General features: G+C 50.8%; 1 protein-coding gene across 3 annotated transcripts in view; it reads left to right on the top strand.

The window, feature by feature from the left end:
• The window catches only part of SHROOM2 (shroom family member 2), a 145,276-nt gene that overhangs the window by 73,999 nt on the left and 49,941 nt on the right, over positions 1-21,336 (top strand). For all 3 annotated transcript variants that reach the window (XM_070289714.1, XM_070289715.1, XM_070289716.1), the window contains exons 3-4: positions 11,455-11,574; positions 18,748-20,953. In XM_070289714.1, coding sequence (XP_070145815.1) covers positions 11,455-11,574; positions 18,748-20,953 — 2,326 coding nt within the window. The remainder of the gene's footprint in view (positions 1-11,454; positions 11,575-18,747; positions 20,954-21,336) is intronic.

Here is a 21,336-nt window from a genome sequence, read left to right on the forward strand (position 1 = left end):
TCTCTTGCTTTTTCCATGATCCAGCGGATGTTGGCAATTTGATCTCTGGTTCCTCTGCCTTTTATAAAACCAGCTTGAACATCTGGAAGTTCATGGTTCACGTATTGCTGAAGCCTGGCTTGGAGAATTTTGAGCATTACTTTACTAGCATGTGAGATGATGCACATTGTAAGGACTTTTAAAACTCCAAACTAAGTTATATTTTTAAGTTAAATTATTTTTTTTTTTGTTTGGCTGTGCCAGGTGTTAGCCTCAGCATGTCCCCTGACCAGGAATTGAACCTGGGCCCCCTGCATTGGGAGCATAGAGTCTTAGCCACTAGGTATACCCAGGAAGTCCTGTGAGTGCTTTTAAAATTGAGTTCTTAAATCAATAACATGTGTCCTTCTCTGCTTGATCACTCAGTCATGTCTGACTCTTTGCCACCCCATGGACTCTAGCCCGCCAGGCTCCTTAGTCCATGGGATTCTGTAGGCGAGAATACTGCAGTGGGTTGCTGTTCCTTTCTCCAGGATCTTCCTGACCCAGAGATTGAACCCAGGTGTCCTGTGTCTCCTGCATTGGCAGGTAGATTCTTTACCACTGCACCGCCTGGGAAGCCCGTATCCTTCTCTGTCTAATCTCCCTATTCTCATCTGTCTCCATCCCTAGGCAATCACTAATCTGATTTGTATGTCTGAGAAGAGCAGTTTTCTAGTGTTTTATGCCTGAGGCTTCCCTGGTGCCTCAGTCAGGTAAAGAGACCACCTGCAATGCAGGAGACCCAGATTCCATGTAGAACTCCACAGTAGATCACATACTTCTTTTTTTTTTTTTTTTAAGTGATTATAAAGGCACTCTGCAGTGAATTCGTTGACTGAGCCACCAACGCACAAGTAATCCAATGTTGGAGGTTGACCAGATGGCAGCAGCGCTTCCTTAACCCTTAAGTACCTAACCACCCCAGGCACCTTAAGAAAAAGGTGGCTTTTCTGATAAAGACTGAGGAGAGCTTAGGGTCATGATGGTGAGAGTGGCCAGTGCAGCTTGGGTTGTTCTGGGAGGTTCTGTGGAAAGCCATGTATGCACCTCAAGGTGAAACAGGCTTTGTGAACAACGTGGGCAGTCTTTTCTGGTTGGTTGGTTTGGTCTTGTTGTTTTTTGTTTTCTTTTGAGGGCGGAGTCTATGCTAGGTCTTCGTTGTTGCACAGGCTTGTCTCTGGTTGTGGGGAGCTGGTGGGGGCGGTGGTCTACTCTGTCCGCAGTGTGTGCGCTGCTCATTGCAGTGGCTTCTGTTGTTTCGGAGCATGGGCTCAGTAGTGGTCACACGTGGGCTTGGTTGCTCCGAGGCCTGGGGCATCTTCCCGGACCAGGGATCGAACGTGCAACCCCTGCATTGCCAGGCGGATGATTCTTCACCACTGGACCACCAGGGCAGTCCCAAAGTGGGAATTGTGGTTGACATACTTCCCTCCCGCTGGTGATGTCTGCTGGGTGTTTGTCTTTCTCGTCCTTGCCTAGAGTGACAAAGTAGAGACATCTGGTTTCTCAGGCCCCACATATCTTGTCATCATTTAGAAGCCGGGGCCCAGAAGGCAGTGCCTTGGGGGACCAGAACCCCGATCACTGTCTGTGTGCAGCCAAGCTTCTTTCCTGGACGAATGAGAGCCAGCACTGCCTCCCTCCCAGGGTCGTGTTGTCAGGGAACAAAGAAGAGCCACAGGAGCCCCATAGGTGCACATACGTCCCCTTCTGAGATGCCCAGGCTCATCCTGGCGTCTGCCTGGAGTCAGGACTCGGGGAGCAGGAGGAGCCGCTGGCCTACCTCCTGGGCGCTTTGTTGTTCCCTCTTTCTTAGCCAAGGAACTGCTGCACACAGGGAAGTTCAGGCAGATGTGGGAACATCTCCTGGTCTGTCTTCGGTACACCTGTCTTCCCCGCCCTGGAGATCCTGATGGGCAGGTGTGGGAGGGATATGGGCTGCGGTATTTCCTTGAGGGCTGCCTGTATTTCCCTGAGGGCCCCTGGTATTTCCCTGAGGGCCGCCGGCTGTTTTGCTGGGGGGCCACCAAGGTCATGCCACTGGCTTAAGCAAATGCGCTTGCAAAAGGTTAAGACCCGAAACTGGGTCACTTGTGGCATTTTCCAGATTAACGGGGGTGTCCGTAAGCCCCTTGCTGTTGGAGACGCTGATGGAGACGTGCTGAGGAATGAGGAGTTCTCACCAGTGCTGGGTTCAGGCTGTGTCTGCTGGGTGCTGTCAAACATGCATTAAAAACCTCTGCATGCATAGAGCCCGAATCTCATCCACGGTCCTCCGCTCCAGGCAATTGACCATATGTTTAGCTCCCTTTTAGGAATACATGGAATTTCAATCACTGTATGGAAAATTTCTTCTAAGTATCATGCTATAAACTATACCTTGACATTTGGAATGGCTCTTTTGGTCCTTCTGCCACATTTATCTGGTGAATATGAATCTTGTTTACAATGAGCCTCGCCTGCCACTTCATCTTTCGTCTCACTCTCGAGTGGTCCGCCCGCTGCCGTGAGCTGTTTTGCCAGGACCGCACTGTCCATAAGGCAGATTCTTTGTTCCTTTCTGCCTCTTTGCCAGACGCCTTAAAGCCTTCTGTGACTCTGATTCCAGGCTAAGCTCACATTCAGGAGCATATTAACACCCAAGGATGCAGGCTTTTGCTGCAGGTGGTGGTGAGGGTTAGCCAGACGCTGTGGCATAGTGACGCATTTAAAGAAGGCAGGTGTCTGCTCCAATGACAGCATGCACGCCTGCTCGGAGCAGGTTTCCTGCCACACGTGTGGGTTTCTCCACAGCCCTGAGGTGCAGTGAGTTCCGCACTACACCGAGCCGGCGTCGTGTCCGGCCTCCCATCTGCCTCTGGCTCCTCAGAGCTGTCCTGAGCAGGCTGCTCTGTGCGTGGCCCCAGCAGTGATGAGTGGAGATGCTCCTGAAGCTGCAAGAGGAGAGGGGTGGCTAGGACTGGGCAGGTTGTGTCTCCCCCTCCCCATCCCTCCTCCCCCCACCTCCCTTCTCCTCCTCCCCCTTCCCCCCTCCCTTCTTCCCCTCCCCCTTCTCCCATTCCTCCCCCTTCTCCCATTCCTCCCCCTTCTCCCATTCCTCCCCCTTCTCCCCCTCTTCCCCTTCTTCCCAGCCCCCCTCCCCTCCTCTAGAGCTCTTCCTAGGACAGAAAGGCTGTGTGTTCAGGGGGATGTGTATCTTACTGGAGATGCTTCCCTCCCTCTCCCCCTTCTCCCCCTCCCTTCTCCCCCTCCCCTCTTCTCCCTTCTCCCTCTTCTCTCCCCTTCTCCCCCTCCCACCCCCCTTCTCCCTTCTCCCTCTCCCCTCCCTTCTCCCCCTCCCCTCATCTCCCCTTCCCCTCCTGGAGAGCTCTTCCTGGGGCAGAAACTCTGTGTGTTCAGGGTGTCTGTCTTACCCAGGATGCTTCTGCAGAGTGGTCTGAGAGACATCATTCACATTTTAGGGGAAAAGTTTCTCTTTTGAGCGTTTGGGGGCTTATGGCCATTACCCACTATGCTTGCTTGCTTGTTAAAATAGAGTAGACTCACGGGTTTATATTGGGCAGATGTTGTCTTGCTTGGGCTGTTTTTATTACGTTAAATCAGGAGGGTAAAAAAAAAAACACCACAAAGATCAGACTTGCTGTTATTAAATAAAATGGGGGGGGTGTGGAACTCACATGGAACAGAACTGCTTTATTTGGGGAAAGGTTGCTTCTTTTCAGATGTAGATTTAGTGTATGGCTTAAGCAAGTGAATCAGGTGAATTATGTGAGATGTTTCCTACTCTGAGCCAAGAAGAGAGTGGTAAACAGTTAAGATTTGTGTTTCGTTGAAAGGCATGCAAGTGATGTTGATGAAATGTGGTGTGGGAAAGGTGATGGTTTCTGACATCTTAAGGCACGCAGAGAATGTTGCACATATTTTTGTTTGTACCCTCTGGACTCACCAGCTCTGTTGCTTATATTTAGTTATGTTATATGTAGTTATGTTAATTTATATTTATAGTTGGTTATGTTAATGGTTGTACCTTTTTTTTACTTATAGTTAGTTAATGGTTGCAGCTTTGAGTGTCTGTGGTATCTTGACCAAAATATCCATTGTAGGGTTGAAATGTAGCCAAGAAAGTTGTGTTGGTACTTTTATAAAAACATTGACTTGAACGAAACTGTGTGTTCAACAACTGGGGATATGCACTATGATTTCTGGTGGTTTGGACAAAGCATTTTTAGTGTTTCTGGTGCTGAGTTGGGCTTCACTGGTGGCTCAGTGGGTAAAGAATCCACCTGCCAATCCAGGGTTCCATCCCTTTGGATCGGGAAGATCCACTCCAGTATTCTTGCCTGGAGAGTCCCATGGACAGAGGAGCCTGGCGGGCTACAGCCCCTGGGGTCGCGACTAATCGAGTGGGACACGACTAATCGAGTAAACAACAGCAACAACAACAGTGCTGGGTGAGATAGCCGCCCCCCCAACCCCCTTTGCAGAAGTTAACAGAAAGACAGCCGAGTCTTTTGGGTCTGTCCGCCTTCTGCCTGTGTTCATTGTGTGGCGTGTCTGTGTGGTCTTTCCTGTAAATACATCCAGAGAACACGACTGGTGGAGACAAGTATGCGCTTGTCCTGGCTAGGGGACAGATAAGGGGTGCCCCGGCTTCACGGGGTGGAACTCTGAAGCTTTGATCCCATGCGGATGCTGCTACTCGGCCGTGGCATTTGGCTTGGCTGCTTTGATGTCTGGTATCAGTTTCAGCCATTGAGGTCGCTTGGGAATTTTTATCTTCACTTCTTTTCTCTTTCTGTATAAAGGCAGGAAATAATGACCTCTTAATCGCCTTTCATCAAGAATGATGTCACCATCCACAGCTCCGTATTGTCAGATCACTGCTTGCGGAGGTCGGTGGGGGGTGGGGTGGGGGTGGGGGGAAACACTCCGCCACTGGACAGACGGCTCTGACGTGTGTTTTTTATTCATTCACATACGTCAGAAGCGCTCCAGCCAGGCCGCCAACGTCATCCCCTTGGTTCCTGCCCTTAGGGGCACTGGCAGCTGAGTGGGTGATAGGCAGGGACCAGGAAAGCTCTGACAAGCGGTAACAGAAGGAGGGAAGGCTGGAAGCCGACCCCCACGTCAAGCTGTTCTCTGAAGGCTGAGCCAGGTTGGAGACACAGACGTGGCCCTATGTCAGCGATGCCAAGGCCTCCTAAAGAGGCTGGCACAGGGGATGCTCAGCAGGGTGGGGGTTAGCCCGGGGCTTGAGCTGTGCATCTCAGACCCCAGCTCACCTCTGAATGGCCAGGAGGCCTTGTGCCAGCGCGGGCAGCCCGCCCAGGGAGCGCACAACAGCTCTCCAGGGGCCTGGGTGTCGCTCCCTGGCCACTGGCAGCCGCTGAGGGTTGTGGAGCTAGGGCCCGATCTGCAGAGCTGAGTTGCCGGGACCTTGGAGCGGTGGGGGGCAGAGACAGCTCTGGAGATGGAGAGGCTTGCCCGGGGCAGGAAGGCAGCCCAGCTCGGGGCGGGCTTCAATCAGTGTCTGTTTTGTTCGGTCGCTCAGTCGTGTCTGACTCTTGGTGACCCCAGGGACTGCAGCACGCCAGGCCTCCTTGTCCATCACCAACTCCCGGAGTCTGCTCAAACTCACGTCCAACGAGTCGCTGATGCCATCCAGCCATCTCGTCCTCTGTCGCCCCCTTCTCCTCCCGCCTTCCATCTTCCCCAGTATCAGGGTCTTTTCCAGTGAGTCAGCTCTTCGCATGAGGTGGCCAAAGTATGGGGTTTCAGCTTCAGCATCAGTCCTTCCAATGAATATTCAGGACAGATTTTCCTTAGGATGGACTGGTTGGATCTCCCTGCAGTCCCAGGGACTCTCAAGAGTCTTTTCCTAGTGTCTGTAGGCTGGTGCTTTGGGATGTGTTGGTTTCAAAACACTTAATAAAATGGGTGTTTGTGGTTTTGGCTCTCCTCCAGCCTGGAAGCACCATCAGCATCATGCCAATCTCTGTCCCCCTGCGTCTGGAAGCTCTGGGGGCTCCCTGCCTGGTGCTCATCTCGGTCACCCTAGTACTCAGTGGGAAGCATCTGCAGGACTTTCCAGGCTCTCCTTTATCTGCAAGGCCCTCCCCACTGCCATCTACTCCGACTCTTGCTTTTAAGATGTCCCCAAGCGTCACTTGGGGTTTTATTCCCCAAGAAGTTCCCCATGGCCAGCGTCACCTGCAGCCCGCACACCCTGTGGTTCCCCTGTCACGGTGTCCAGCCGAGGCCCTGCCTCCCCGCTGGCCTCCCAGCCTGCACAGCCTGCACTCTCAGGCCCGCCGTGCTTGCGGGGCCACATGCAGGCTGTGTATTTTCTGAGGCAGCGGCTGCTTTGCTGCATTTGGAAAGGTTAGGAAAATAACCCAGCACTCACGTGATTTTTGTTTATTGCTTTTTTTTGAGAGAAGAATTTTCTGGAACTACTGGAATTCAGAGCTCCCCACATGGTGGGGGGGCGTCAGCACCCCCTGCCCTGGGTGGATTTGGGCTCTTTTCTCCTGAGCATCCCTGCCCGCACAGCTTTGGGCATCTCTGGGCTGACCTATGCCAGCCTCCTCCCTCCCGGAAAGGGGCGTCCTTGCTGGTTTCCCGCAGCCAAGCTGGCATGTGTCCGACTGGGGCCCGTGGTGGTGGTGGTGGTGGGGGGTGTTCCTTCCATAGCACTTAGGTCCACTCCTGTTTGGTGTCTTCTGGGGCTCCCCGTCCCCAAGGGCTCCAGGGCACTTTAGCTTCGGTGTGGGTCTTTCCTATCCACACACATGAGGCAGTTAACCCCGAGCAGGTATCCCTTGTCCCCTCACATTGGGGTGTCTTGTTTTGACGCGTCCTGTGGCCAGTGCCTGGTGGCTAAGATGGCAAAAGCACCTGCCTGCAATGCAGGGAGACCTGGGTTTGATCCCCGGGATCGGGAAGATTCCCCCGGAGAAGGAAAATGGCAACCCACTCCAGTGCTCTTGCCTGGAGAAAATCCCATGGACAGAGGAGCGTGGTAGGCTTACAGTCCATGGGATCACAAAGAGCCAGACATGACTGAGCGACCCCACTGGCTCACTGGTGGCCTGTGCACCCCTCATGGCCCCACGCTGGCGGGCTCCTGATGGTTGAAAGCCACACAAGTGTTTATCTTGTGTAGGAAGAAACTCAAGTCTTTTACTGAGATGAGCATCTTGTATCTGCCCCTCCTGTGTTTGTTCCACCTGGGGGCTCTAGGTGGCGCCAGAGCAGCGTTTGGTCCCCTGCGCCTTGCTGCCCAGTCTGGTCCCAATGACTGTGATGCCAGAGATCAGCTCTCAGCCAGTCACCCTCGTCTCTCTCATCCAGACAACCCCAGGGGCCACCTCCCCGGTGGTCCACTGGTTAAAGATCTGCCTTGCAACACAGGAGACGCTGGTTCGAGCCCTGGTTGGGGAACCAGGATCCCACGTACTGTGCAGCAAGAAAGCCCGCATGCCATAACTAGACGGTCCATGTGCCCCACAGGATGCAATGAAGATCCTGGTGTGCCGCAACCAAGACCCGATAAATAAATAAATAAGTAAATTCTTAAAAAAAGGAAAAAAAGAAAAATTTAAAAAACCCTGCTGTTTCAGCCGCCAGAGGGGCTGACAAACCACCTGAAAAGAGAAAGTTGTTCGGTCGTGTCCGACTCTGCAACTCCATGGACTATAAAATTCTCCAGGCCAGAATACTGGAGTGGGTAGCCTTTCCCTGCTCCAGGGTATCTACCCAACCCAGGGATGGAACCCAGGTCTCCTTCATTACAGACAGATTCTTTACCAGCTGAGCCACCAGGGAAGCCCAAGAATACTGGAGTGGGTGGGTAGCTAATCCCTTCTCCAGGGGATCTTCCCGACCCAGGAAACTGAACCAGGGTCTCCTGCATTGCAGGTGGATTCTTTACCAGCTGGGCTATCAGGGAGCCTCCCTTGATTCCCAGGTATGTTTACTATGCTCTAGGAAAGTCTGAAGATCTGACAAGAGCAGACACATTTTAGGAAAACTTCACTGTCCCCAGTAGCCCCAGTTCCTTACTTAGAGCTTGTGGGTTCCACCCTTTCCACTGTGCTTTCATTTGTTTTTAAAAGCCATAATTAGTACTGTGACCCTGGCTGTGTCTTCTCAAAGTAGAAACATGTATCAGTGTATAGACATTGTTTAGTCACTCATTCGGGTTTAACTCTTTGTGACCCCATGGACTGTAACCCACCAGGCTCCTCTGTTCATGGGATTCTCCAGGCAAGAATCCTGGAGTGGGTTGCCATCTCCTTCTCCAGGGGATCTTCCCGACCCAGGGATTGAACCTTCATCTCCTGCATCTCCTTGCATTGGCAGGTTGCCTCCTTACCACTGAGCCACCTGGGAAACCCGTGTGTAGACATCAGTTCAGTTCAGTTCAGTTGCTCAGTCGTGTCCGACTCTTTGCGACCCCATGAATCGCAGCACGCCAGGCCTTCCTGTCCATCACTAACTCCCGAAGTTCACTCAGACTTGTGTTCGTTGAGTCAGTGATGCCATACTTGGCTGTATTGTTTTTCACAGATCCTGGCGTTTTTTATTTTTAATTTAAAATTTTTAAAATTTTAAAAATTTTTTTAAATAAAAAATTGTGGCAGCCCTCTCAAGCCGGTAATGCCGTTAGTTAGTCTGTTAGTGACAGGTTTCCAGCAGTACTTGTTCACGCTGCCTCTTTGTGTCTCGCATTTTGGTAACTCTCACAGTGTCTCGAACTCTTCCGCCATCGCGTTTGTTACGGTCTCTGTGGTCAGTGATCTTTGGTTTTACTTGCATGACTACTAGGACTCTGAAGGCTCAGAGGATGGTTAGCATTTTTTAATTTAAAATAAGGTCTGTACATTGTTTTCGTAGACATGCTGTTGCACACTTGGTTGACTCCAGTGTAGTGTAAACACAAGGTTTATATGCACCGGGAAACCAAAGCACTCATGTGGCTAGCTTTATTACCATATTTGGTTTGTTGTGAGGGTCTGGAGCCCAACAGAATCTCTCTGAGGTCTGCCTATATTATCTTTTAAAATAGGATGAGAAACATTTACTCCTCTCAGGGTGCAGGACTGCCCCAGTAAACCGGCTCCTTTCCCACTGTTTCCTGTTACAGAGTTGCAATAATTTGCCACGAGGTGTGAGGCCTTTCCTTTTCCTAGCCTCTCTTTCTGTTGCCTGCAGTCTGTCTAGTTTTCTCCCTTTGTTAATTACCTGTGAAGGAAGATGAAAGAAGTTCTGGATGTTATAGCACAGAAAAAGCCGTCTGAAAATGAAATTCACGTGGCCAGAAGCTTCCTTACGAGGATCTTGAGAAACTATGAGGTACATTACAATCGCTTTACTCCCGAGGTGGGATGGATTCATCCGTTTTATGCTTCAGTTCGTGGGCGGTTGTCATCAAGTCAACACCTTGCGCACTTTTGCCACCCATGGGTCTTTTTTGTTTGTTTGTTTGTTTCCTTGTTAATTATCGGAGTCATCAGAAGATTTGTGTTGTAAATAGCTTTCTGGTTTTTCATTACTATTTGTTATTGCATGAGTCTTTACTGTTCTTGCCTGTTGGAAAGAATGTTTGACATCCGTCAGGTGCTCAGAGGCTCAGTTGTGCCCTTCAGCTCCGATCTGGAGTTGCCCGTGGCGAGGCTAGGCCCGTCCTGAATTGCAGGAGCAGGAGAGGCAAGTGCGCACCGTGTCCTCACGCAGCAGCTTGCCCTGCAGGCTCTGTGACGTTCATCAGCAGCTGCATGGGTTTCCGACACCTGGGCAGATGTGGTCAAACCCTAATAAGCTGTCATAGATGGTGGTGATGACGGCGGGGGCAGGGAAGGCGCCTGTGACAGAAGCCCTGGCAGGAATGGACCGGAGTCTGCTGGTCTAGGGCATGGTGATGCCCACTGTGGAAAACCCTTAGATGACTTCAGACACTCTGACAGGCTCAGGGCAGTACATGTCCACTGACCCCCTTTATGGCTTCCCTGGTGGCCCAGATGGCAAAGAATCTGATTGCAATGCCAGAGACCCGGCTTTGATCCCTGGATCGAGAAGATTCCCTGGAGAAGGGAATGGCAACCCACTCCAGTATTCTTACCAGGATAATCTCATGGACAGAGAGGAAGCTGGTGGGCTACAGTCCATGGGTTTGCAAAGAGTCAGATATGACTGAGTGACTAACACAGACACACACACACACCAGTCCCATGGACAGAGGAGCCTAGCACGCTATAGTCCAAGACTGAGACACACACACACACACACCCCCCCCTCCCCCCACCCCCCCCCCCACCCCCCCCCACTGAACTCTGACAGGCTCAGAGCAATATGTGTCCACTGGTCTCTGTTAGGGCTTCCCTTGGGACTCAGATGGTAAACAATCTGCCTACAATGCAAGATACTCGGGTTCCATCCGTGGGTCGGGAAGATCCCCTGGAGAAGGGAATGGCAACCCACTGCAGTATTCTTGTCAGGAGAATCCCATGGACAGAGGAGCCTGGCGGGCTACAGTCCATGGGGTTGTGAAGAGTTGGATACCACTGAATGACTAACACAGACACACACGCACACCTACACACAGACACACACACACTTGCCACTAACTACAGGATAGCCATATTTGCTTGAGTGAGTGGATAAATAAATGCACCCAATCTTGTGACCTTTTCGAGTCCTGTGGCCACTGCTGAGTTTTCCAAATTTGCTGGCATATTGAGTGCAGCACTTTCACAGCATCATCTTTCAGGATTTGAAACAGCTCAACTGGAATTCCATCACCTCCACTAGCTTTGTTTGTAGTGATGCTGCGATTCATGGGGTCGCAAAGAGTCGGACACGACTGAGCAACTGAACTGAACTGAACTGAGTCTTGTGACACCCAGCCCACGCCTTCTCCTCGAGGAGGCCAGGGGTGTCTGCAAAGTTGCACTGACACGGGCAAGACAAAAGACGCTGCTGTGGTTTTTGCTGGGGAGATGGGAAAGGGGAGGCAAGGTGTATCTATCTTCTTACCTCGAAGAAATTTGAGGACTTCCCTGGCAGTCTAGTGGTTACGACCCAGCTTCCAGGGCAAGGGCTGTGGGTTTGATCCCCAGTCAGGAAACCAGGATTCCACTATGCCAAAAAAAAAAGAAAACATCTTTAAAAAGAAACAGAATCACTTTGGCAGCCCGAGGGTCAATTCGCACCTGGGAGCCAGTGATTGTCACTCTGCGCTCAGATCAGTTCTCCAGTAACGAACCTGTACCAGGAGTGCTGGTGCCCAGATGTTGAAGGGGAAGCGCCTGACTGCGATGCCGTGAGTCACACGAATGGTTTCCGCCTCTCAGTCCTTTCTTGGCACGAAGCATTCCTCGGTGTGATGTCCCTGAGTCATCTGCATCCCTTTTTTTTTTTTTTAATCCCCAGGAGGAATGAGCTGAGCTGGAGGCCACACTCCTGGCATGCCACCAAGTTCTCCAACAGCCAGTCCGAGCCAGCTGCACCTCTGTTTCCCTGCCCCTCTCGGCCGAGCCGGTATCACGCCAGGTAGGTGCACCTTTTGCCTTCTCCCCCGCCTCCCCCAGGGGCTGGGGAGCTGCTTTCGCTTTCTGCCACACCGCTGACAGCCCTGCCTTGTCGTCACCATGCGTTCCTTTCTTTTCCTTCGTGTTGCGGTGTAGTTCATTTATGGTAGTCTTCATTTCAGCTCTGCAGCATAGCGAGTCCCAATTTTTCAAGCTGCTACTGCCGTCTTAACAGGCTTCCCAGGTAGCTCAGCTGGGGAAAGGATCCTCCTTGCGATGCAGGAGACCCCGGTTCAATTCCTGGGTTCGGAAGTTCCTCTGGAGAAGGGATAGGCTACCCACTCCAGTATTCTTGGAATGCAGGAGACCCTGGTTCAATTCCTGGGTCGGGAAGTTCCCCTGGAGAAGGGATAGGCTACCCACTCCAGTGTTCTTGGGTTTCCATGGTAGCTCAGCTGGTAAAGGATCCACCTGCAAGGTGGGAGACCTGGGTTCGATCTCTGGCTTGGGAAGATCCCCCGGAGGAGGGCATGGCAACCCACTCCAGTATTCTGGCCTGAAGAATCCGCATGGACAGAGGATGCTGGCGGGCTACCATCCATAGGGTCGCAGAGAGTTGGCCACGACTGAGCGACTAAGCGCAGCACACATGTACTCCATGGAAAGTTATTGTAAAATATTGGCTATGTTCCCTGTGCCAGACAGTACATCCTTGCAGCGTATTTATGTCATCGTTTGTACTTGACTGCCCTACCTCTGTCCTGCCCCTCCCCCTTCCCTCCCCCCACTGCCAATCACTAGTTCGCCTGTGTGTCTGTAAGTCTGCTTCTCTTCTATCTCTTTGTTGTTGTTGCTGCTGTTTTTGATTCCACATATAAGTGACATTATGCAGAATTTGTTTTTCTCTGCCTTAGTTCATCAAACACAATGCCTTCCAGGCCCGTCCTTGTTAATACGAATGGCAACATTTCATTCTTTTTTATGGCTGAGTAGTATCCCATTGTCTGTGTATGTGTGTATGATATATACACCGTCTTCTTTAATCTACTCATCTGTCGATGGACTTCAAGGTTACTTCCGTATCTTGAGCACTGTAAATAATGCTGCTATGAACAATGGGGTGCATGTTATCTTTTCGAATTAATGTTCTCATTTGGGGAGGGATTTATATATCAAGGAGTGGAATTGCTGTATCCTATGGTAGTTCCCTTTTAGCTTTCTAGGCACTTGCATGCTGTTTTCCAGTAGTGAACAAGGGTTCCCTTTTCTCTGTGTCCTCACCAGCTTTTGTTATTTGCTGTCTCGTTGATGACAGACCTTCTGACAGGTGTGAGGGTGATACTTCATTGTGGTTTTGGTTTGCATTTCTCTGATTACCGATGCTGAGCAGCTTTTCACCTGCCATCTGTATGTCTCCTTTGGGAAAATGTCTGTTCAGGTCTTCTAACCATTATTTATTTATTTTTAAACATAAATTTATTTATTTTAATTGGAGTCTAATTACTTTACAATATTGTATTGGTTTTGCCATACATCAACATGAATCTGCCATGGGTGTACACGTGTTCCCTATCATGAACCCCCCTCCCACCTCCCTCCCCATACCATCCCTCTGGATCATCCCAGTGCACCAGCCCCGAGCATCCTGTTCTGGACTGGTGATTTGTTTCACATATGATATTATACATGTTTCAATGCCATTCTCCAAATCATCCCATCCATTATTTATTAATGTATCTTTGGGCCATATCCGTCATGTGGGATCTTAGTTCCTCAAGTGGGGATAGAAGTCTCCACCCCTGCAGGGGAAGGGCAGAGTCTTAACCACTGGACTGCCCGGGGAGTCCCTTCTGCCTATTTTTTAATCAGGTATTTATTTTCCAGATAGAGTGGGATCTGTTTATTTTTTACACTTTAACCCCTCACTGGTCATGTCATTGGCAAATATTTTCTCCCATTCAGTAGGTTGTCTTTTCATTTTGTTGATGGTTTCCTTTCCTCTGGAAAAACCTTTCATTTTAACTAGGTCCTGTTTGTGTATTTTTGCATTTCTTTACTTTGCCGTAGGAGGCAGATCCCCAAAAATACTGCTAGAATTTATGTCAAAGGGTGTTCCACCTATGTTTTCCTCTGGGAGTTTTATGGTTTCTGGTCTTAAATTTAAATCCTTAATCCATTTCGAGATTTTTTTTTTTTAATACTGTGTTAGAGAATGCTCTAGTTCCATGCTTTTGCATGTAGCTATCCAGTTTTCCCAGCATGACTTATTGAAGAGGCTGTCTGTTCCCCACTGTATGTCCTTGCCTCCTTTGTCATAGACTAGTTGATGATAAGCACGTGGGTTTATTTCAGGGCTCTCTATTCTGTTTCCTGACCTACGTGTCTGTTTTTGTGCCACTGCCATACTATTTTGAAGACCATAGCTTTGTAGTGTAGTCTGATACCTCCATCTCTCTTCTTTCTCAGGATTGTTTTGGCTCTTCAGGGTCTTTGATGTTACTATGCAAATTTTTAAATTGATTTGTTCTAGTTTTGTGAAAAATGCTGTTGGTATTTTGATAGGGATAGCTTTGAATCTGTAGATTGCTTTGAGCAGTATGGTGATTTTAACAGTATTCTTCCAGCCCATGGTATATATTTCCATTCTGTGTATGGCATTTTCAGTTTCTTTCATCAGTGTCTTACAGTTTTCTGACTATAGGTCTTTTACCTCCTTGGTTAGATTTTTCCTAGGTGTGTATTATTATTGTTATTTTTGTCCACACTGGGGGACACATGGGATCTTGGTTTCCCAACCAGGGATCAAACCCACACCCCGCACAGTGAAAGCTAAGACTCTTAAGCTCTGGACCACCAGGGAAGTCCCAGTAATTAATTCTTTTTAATGCAGTTGTAAATGGTTTGTTTCCTCAGTTCCTCTGTCTGATGGTTTCACTGTTAGTATGCAACACATTTCTTTATGTTAATTTCACATCCTGCAACTTGACCAAATTCATTGATGTGTTGTAGGAGTTTTTTGGTGACATCTTTAGGATTTTCTATGTATAATATCACGTCATCTGCAAACAGAGGCAGTTTTACTTCTTCCTTTCCAGCTTGAATTCCTTTGATTTCTTTTTCTCTGATTGCTGTGGCTAGGAGTTCCAAAACTTTGTAGAATGAAAGTGATGAGAGTGGGCATCCTTGCCTTGTTCCTGAAATGCTTTCAGCTTTTCACTGTTGAGTATAATCTTTGCTGTGGATTTTGCCTATATGGCCTTCATTATGTTGAGGTACATCCCCTCTATGCCCATGTGGTTGAGTTTTTATCAAAACGGATGCTGAATTTTATCAAAAGCTTTCTCTGTATCTCTCGAGATGATCATATGGTTTTTACTCTTCAGTTTGTTAATGTTGTGTATCCCATTGGTTAATTTGCAGATATGGAAGCATCCTTGGTATATCCTGAGATAAATTCCACTTGATCATAGTGTATGATCCTTTTAATGTATTCTTTGATTCAGTTTGCTAATATTTTATTGAGGATTTTTCAGCTATGTCCATCAGTGATAATAGCCTGTCATTTTATTTTTTGTGTATGATGTCTCCGGTTTGGTATCACAGTGATGCTGGCCATGTAGAATGAGTTCAGAAGCATTCCTTCCTTTGCAATTTTTGCAGTAGTTTGAGATGGAAAGGTGTTGACTCTTCTCTGAAAGTTTGGTAGAATTCACCTGTGAAGCCATCTGGTCCTGGACTTTTGTTTGATGGGAGTTTTTTTAAAAATTAGATTGAGCTTGTTGCTGCTACTTAGTTTGTTTATATTTTCTACTTTCTGGTTTGATCTTGGGAAATTGTACATTTCTTGAAATTTTTCCATTTCTCTAGATTGTCCATTTTATTAGCATGTAGTTCATATAATTATCTCGTAAGATCCTTTGTGTTTCTGTGGTATCAGTTATAATTTCTTTCATTTCTGACTTTACTGATTTTTGGGGTCCTCTTGTTTCTTGAATCTGACTAAAGGTTTATCAGTTTGGTTCATCTTTTCAAAAATCAGGTTTTAGTTTGATCTTTCTTAGTGTTTTTGAGTCTATATTTCATTTATTTCTGCTCTAATGTTCATGATTTCTTTCCTTCTACTAACTTTGGAGTTTGTGTGTTCCTTTCTCTAGTCCCTCTACATACAGGGTTAGCGTATTTGAGGCTGTTTGTTTCCTAAGATAAACTTGCATTGCTGTAAGCTTCTCTCTTAGAACTCCTTTCTCTGCATCCTGTAGGTCGTGCCTTGTTTTATTTTGTATGGTGCCTTTCTTGACTTCAGAATGATGTTCCTTTTCTGATGAGAAAAGTCTATGGATGCATCACTACTGGAACGATTCTAACTTTTTTTCACTGAGTAGGCAGATGTATAATACTTGAAAACAAAACACCAGGAGAAAGGATGGGCAAGCGTGCTTTCTCATTTATGTCGTCTAATTGATAAATCAGTTTTGGCCGAATCCCTTTGAGCCAGCTGAGTGGGGTGGCTGTGCACGTTGCCACTCTTCTTTAGAGGTGTTTGTGTGCAGGTTAGAAGGCAGGCGTCGCTTATGTGTTGAGCAAGTGTGTTTTGCTAAAGCTCCCCAGGGGATTCTGTGCTACACCAGCACCCTTTCTCCCAGGTTGCTATGTGGAGGTACAGGAGAAACCAGGGGCCTTCACAGCCCATGTGCCAGGCTTGGGACCAGCCTTGGCCTGGTGGTTTCTCGGTGACTTTGAGACAGATGGCCTGAGAATTGTGAGTTGGTAGAAGGGGGAGGGCTGGTCCACATGGCTTACCTGGGGCCCACATTTCAGGGTCGGAAGGGCAAATGCCACCCCCAGACAGCACCATGGGGGTGTTGGCTTGGAGAACACCAAGCTGGGAGCTGACCAGTCACCTCGGTTAGTGGCCAGGGTCCTCACTAGTCTATTAGAAGGACAATTGGTAACGGCCAGTAGTGTGCCTCTTTGGGGTGTGTGCACAAGTGCCTGTGTGAGTGTATACGTGTATTTGTTTGTATATGTATGTGAGTGTGGGTGCACATGTGTGTGCGTATGCATGATATGCATGACTGGGTGTGTCTTTGTGTGTATTCAGAGCTGACATAACCATCTCAAAGTCAGTTTTTGACTATTACTAAATGCCTGCTGTAAAGGAAAATGTATCTTAAATCGAATATTCCTGGGACTTCCCTGGTGGTCCAATGGCTAGGATTCCGAGCTTCAAGGTCCCCAGGTTAGATTCCTGGTCAGGGAACTAGATCCCACATGCCGCAACTAAGTCTTGGCATGGCGCAGCTAAGGAGCCCATGGGCCGTCACTAAGACATGGCCCAGGTAAATAGTACAATATTACCTATTTACAGCCATAAGAGATGGTAGTATTTGGAGCCTAGGCTACTTTGGAAAAACCCAGGTTATCACCCCAGTGGTAACACTTAAGTGAAAAAGTGGGCCTCGGAGTGCATTATGACAGTGACTTCATGTAATAGGATCTCCATGAAGCCCACTTGGCTGTTTTTGACTTAAGACACCCATGTGCCCTGTGGAAACCACGCTGAGCTTTATTTCTGTCTGCTTGGACTTAGAATCTCCCGGAAAAATCCACTCAGGAATGCAGGAGACAGGATGGAGAGAAACGTACTCCGATTCTGGGAGGGGACCTGCTCTGTCCTCCGAGGACACGGTGTAGAGCCCAGTGTTCATTGCACCCCCCTTCCCGCTGAGTGACTTAGCCAGCTCACACTCTTGTGTCTTTTCCCAGGTCACAGATTTTTCTTTCTTATGTTGCTTCCTCTCAAACCTCAAGTAGGTGCAGTTTTTTTCCCCTCCTTGAAGCATGAATGTTCCAGCTTTGTTGAGCTTTAATAAAAGCACTTTACATGCCTGGATAAATAGTTTCACCATTGAGAGCTTAAGTGTGCAATATTGTCCTATCAAAAAAAAAAAGAAGTGTATACCTTAGTTTTAAAATACGAAAAAAAATGCTAATCATCATCTGAGCTTTCAGTGAGTGGCAGTCCTTTTGCAGTAGTAACATGAACGATCACATGTCACCATGAGAAATAATGAAAAAATTCTGAAATACTGCAATAGCTTAAAAAATGTGGCAGAGTGAACAGTGTTGGGGAAAATGGCACCTATAGGCTTGCTTGATTCAGAATTGCTACAGATCTTCAATTTGGGGGGCAGGGAGGAAGCAGTATCAGCAAAGTGCAGTAAAATGAGGAATGCCTGTAATTTAATATTTGGGTTTTGCAAATATAATCTTATCTCTGAACTTGCCTTTTTAAGTTGAAGATCCTTCTCTTTTGATGGCCTTCCTCATGCTAGCAGTGCATAGCATGAATTATTTCATGCACTAAACTAGAGGATCACGAACTCGTTCCGCAAGGGGCCAGATAACACTTTCTAGCTGGTAGGCAGGTGTCTTTGGCAGCTGCTCAGCTCTGGGTTTGGAGCCCTGCACACAGCCATGACTGTGTTCCCCTCAAAGTCTATATTTATGAGCACTGAAATTTGAATTTCAGATCGTTTTTATGGGTCACATGGTACTCTTTGAATTCTGCCCTCTCTCCCCACTAGGAAACCTAAAAGCCATCCTTAGCTTTGTGGGCTGCAGTTTGCTATCCAGGATACTTCTGCACGCTGCGGACTTCCGCCCAGCCTGTGGGTATGGTCTCCAGGAATGTACTGCAGCATTGAAGTTTTTCTTTTTGGGAAAAGGCATCCAGTGGATAGGACTCCGACCCTTTCAGCCTGCCTTGGAAAAGCTGCTCTTTGAAATGTGAAAAGTTAGATGCGGTGTGCTCACCTTCCCTGGGCTTCACTCTGGTGACTCAGGTGGTAAAGAATCCACCTGCGAATGCAGGAGATGCAGGTTCGATCCCTGGGACCGGAAGATCCCCCGGGAGAAGGAAATGGCAACCCATTCTGGTATTCTTGCCTGGAGAATCCCATGAACAGAGGAGCCTGGCGGGCTACAGTCCATGGGGGTTGCAAAGACTGGGACACAGTTGCGCATACTCATATTCACCTTCCCGTCCAGGGATCTCCATGGGGGAAGAGTGTTTAGTGCAGGTGATGTCTGCACGGGGGCAGCTGCGCCCACATGTACCGTCTCCTCTTGCCCTTCCCTACAACCCGGCCCTAAAGCCCCCCTCTGTTGCCTGTGGTTTCTTCTCCTTTTCTAGCTCCTCCTCCCAGGACCTGTCGGGCGGTGCCTGGGAGCCAGCGAACCTGCAGCGCACCTCGGACCACTTCAGCTCACTGGGGAGCGTCGACAGCCTGGACCCATCCTCCCAGCCCGACCCGTCGGGGCGCCTCTCGGCGGCCAAGTCCAGCAGCAGCATCGACCGCCTGGGTGGCGCCAGCAAGCGGGACTCAGCTTACGGTTCATTCTCCACCCGCTCCAGCACCCCGGACCACACTCTGCCCAAGGCGGACGCGTCCTCAGCCGAGAATATCCTCTACAAAGTGGGCCTGTGGGAGTCCTCCGCTGCAGTGGACAGCCGGCCGGCTCTGACGGCCGGCGACGCTCAGGGCACCGAGGAGCCCCTGGGGTGCTTCCCGCCCCGGGTCCCCGAGGATGGCCCCGAGCCCAAGCTAGCTGCTTGCGGGCGGTCCAGCTCCGGGCCCGTCTGGTATGTTCCGGATAAGAGACGAGCCCCTCCGTCCCCTCCCCCACCGCCTCCCCCACTCCGCCGCGACAGCTTCGCTGCCACCAGGAGCCACGAGCAGACCCAGGGCCCCATGTTCTCAGCAGACGCCACCCCAGTGCAGCCCTTGCTGGGCCTGAGCCGCGTGCAGCCCCACGGTGGCGACTGGAAGAGACCCGAACCCGCTGATCAGCCGTTGAGGCTGGCGCGCGGGGGCGACGGCCAGAGAGCTGCAAGCTCGGGGTGCACGCCAGGGGCGCATGTGGACTGTGGGTGGCCAGCCTGCGACAGCGGAGCCCGGGCCCTCCTGGGGGCCCCCAGCCGGCTGCAGGCTTCTCTCTCGAGCACGGACGTGCGGCTCCCGCAGCCCTTGCCTACATGCCAACACCCGCGGCACTCGAGCGATGAGGGCCCCTTCTTCCGTGAGGGCCCCAGGGCCGCCACGTGGCTAGGGGAGCCCCTCCCCACAGACTGCCTCGCGGACAACAGCCCTGCTCCCATTGTCGTCGGAGGGCTGCGCACTGCAGACCAGAGGGGTGACTGCGGTGCGCAGAGCCGCTACTACTGCGTGATGTCCAGACCCGGTCCCCCGTGGGGTGCCCTGGCCCCTCAGCCCCACTGCTACCCGTCCCGGCTGGAGGGTGCCCCGGGCGCACAGCAGAGAGGCAGGGTGGAGACGGTGGACAGGGCACCCGAGGACCCACCGGGGGCTGGCCTCCTGGACAAAGGCGGCAGGAAGAGGGTGGTGGGCAGCTTGGATGACGCGGGTAGCGAGATCTGCCCCCTGCAGACGCCCATGCTGCACTCGCTGAGCCGGGAAGGGGCGTGCCCGCCCGAGACCCGCCACGAGGACACGGCTCCAGCGCTCTCTGAGGCCCCGGCGGGCAAGCCCCTCCGGAGGAGCGACCGCTTCGCCACCACCCTGAGGAACGAGATCCAGCAGCGGCGAGCCAGGCTGCAGAAGAGCCGGAGCACGGCCACTTTGGCCAGCTCCGCGGAGGAGGAGGGGGAGGCGGAAAACGACGAGACTGAGGCGCGTGGTTCCCGGGCGCAGCCAGTGGGTGCCCCAGAGACCACCTTACCCGGCGGCACCTATAAGGACCACCTGAAGGAGGCGCAGGCCCACGTCCTGAGGGCCACGTCATTCCGCCGCCCCGACCTGGAGCCCAGCCTGGCGGACCCGGAGCCAGCCCCCCGCATCTGGGAGGGGGCCCCAGGTGCTGGGCCGCCCTTGTGCGCTGCCGGCAGCGGCAGCTGCAGCGCGCGCATTGGGAGCCGGAGGCGCTTCACTGCCGAGCAGAAGCTGAAGTCCTACTCGGAGCCCGAGAAGATGAACGCGGTGGGGCTGACGGGGGACCAGCGACCCGCACCCCATGACGAGACGGTGCGCACCTTTGCCGAGAGGTGGAAGTTTTTTGAGGAAACCAGCAAGCCCGTGGTCCCTCAGCCTGGGCTGAGGTCGGCGCCCTGTGGCTTCCCCAGGGAGAAGCCGGAGATGCCGTGGACAGCGGGCTCTGGAAAAGGCGGAAAGGCGGGGAGACCCATCCGGCCAGAGCGGCTCGGCACCTTTGCAGAGTATCAAGCCTCCTGGAGGGAACAGAGGAAAGTCCCGGAAGCCAGGAGTGGCGGGAGGTACCACTCCGCCGACAACATCCTCGACGTGGGTGTGGACCAGGAGGAGAGGCCGCAGCACGTCCACGAAAGGTCCCGGTCATCACCTTCCACGGACCTCTACAAGCAGGTGAGCATCCTGCAGGGGACCAGATGCAACCCCGCCTGACCCCCAGGCACAGATGGGACACCCAGGGAACAGCATGGCCTGGTGTCGTGGTGACTTGTGTCCTGATGTCCAAACGTTTCTGTGCACCGGGCTCAGCCAGTATAGCAGCTCCTGCGAGTGGTACCTGGGGCCGAGGTCCACACATTCATGACAATTGCAGGTGTCCTGGTTTCCCCCACATCTCGACTTCCCAGCCTCATCTCTAGCTGAAGCTGTCTTCCCTCTTGATTAGCTTGCCCTTGATTGAACGGGAAGAAATTGGGGGAAACAACAGAAAATGGTTAAGTTGTCCTCTGAAATGAAAAGGGGTGCCTTATGTCCACCCTTAACACATGTTAAACGCT

The sequence above is a fragment of the Ovis canadensis genome, chromosome X (genome assembly GCF_042477335.2).
Source record: "Ovis canadensis isolate MfBH-ARS-UI-01 breed Bighorn chromosome X, ARS-UI_OviCan_v2, whole genome shotgun sequence".
Classification (NCBI taxonomy): domain Eukaryota; kingdom Metazoa; phylum Chordata; class Mammalia; order Artiodactyla; family Bovidae; genus Ovis; species Ovis canadensis.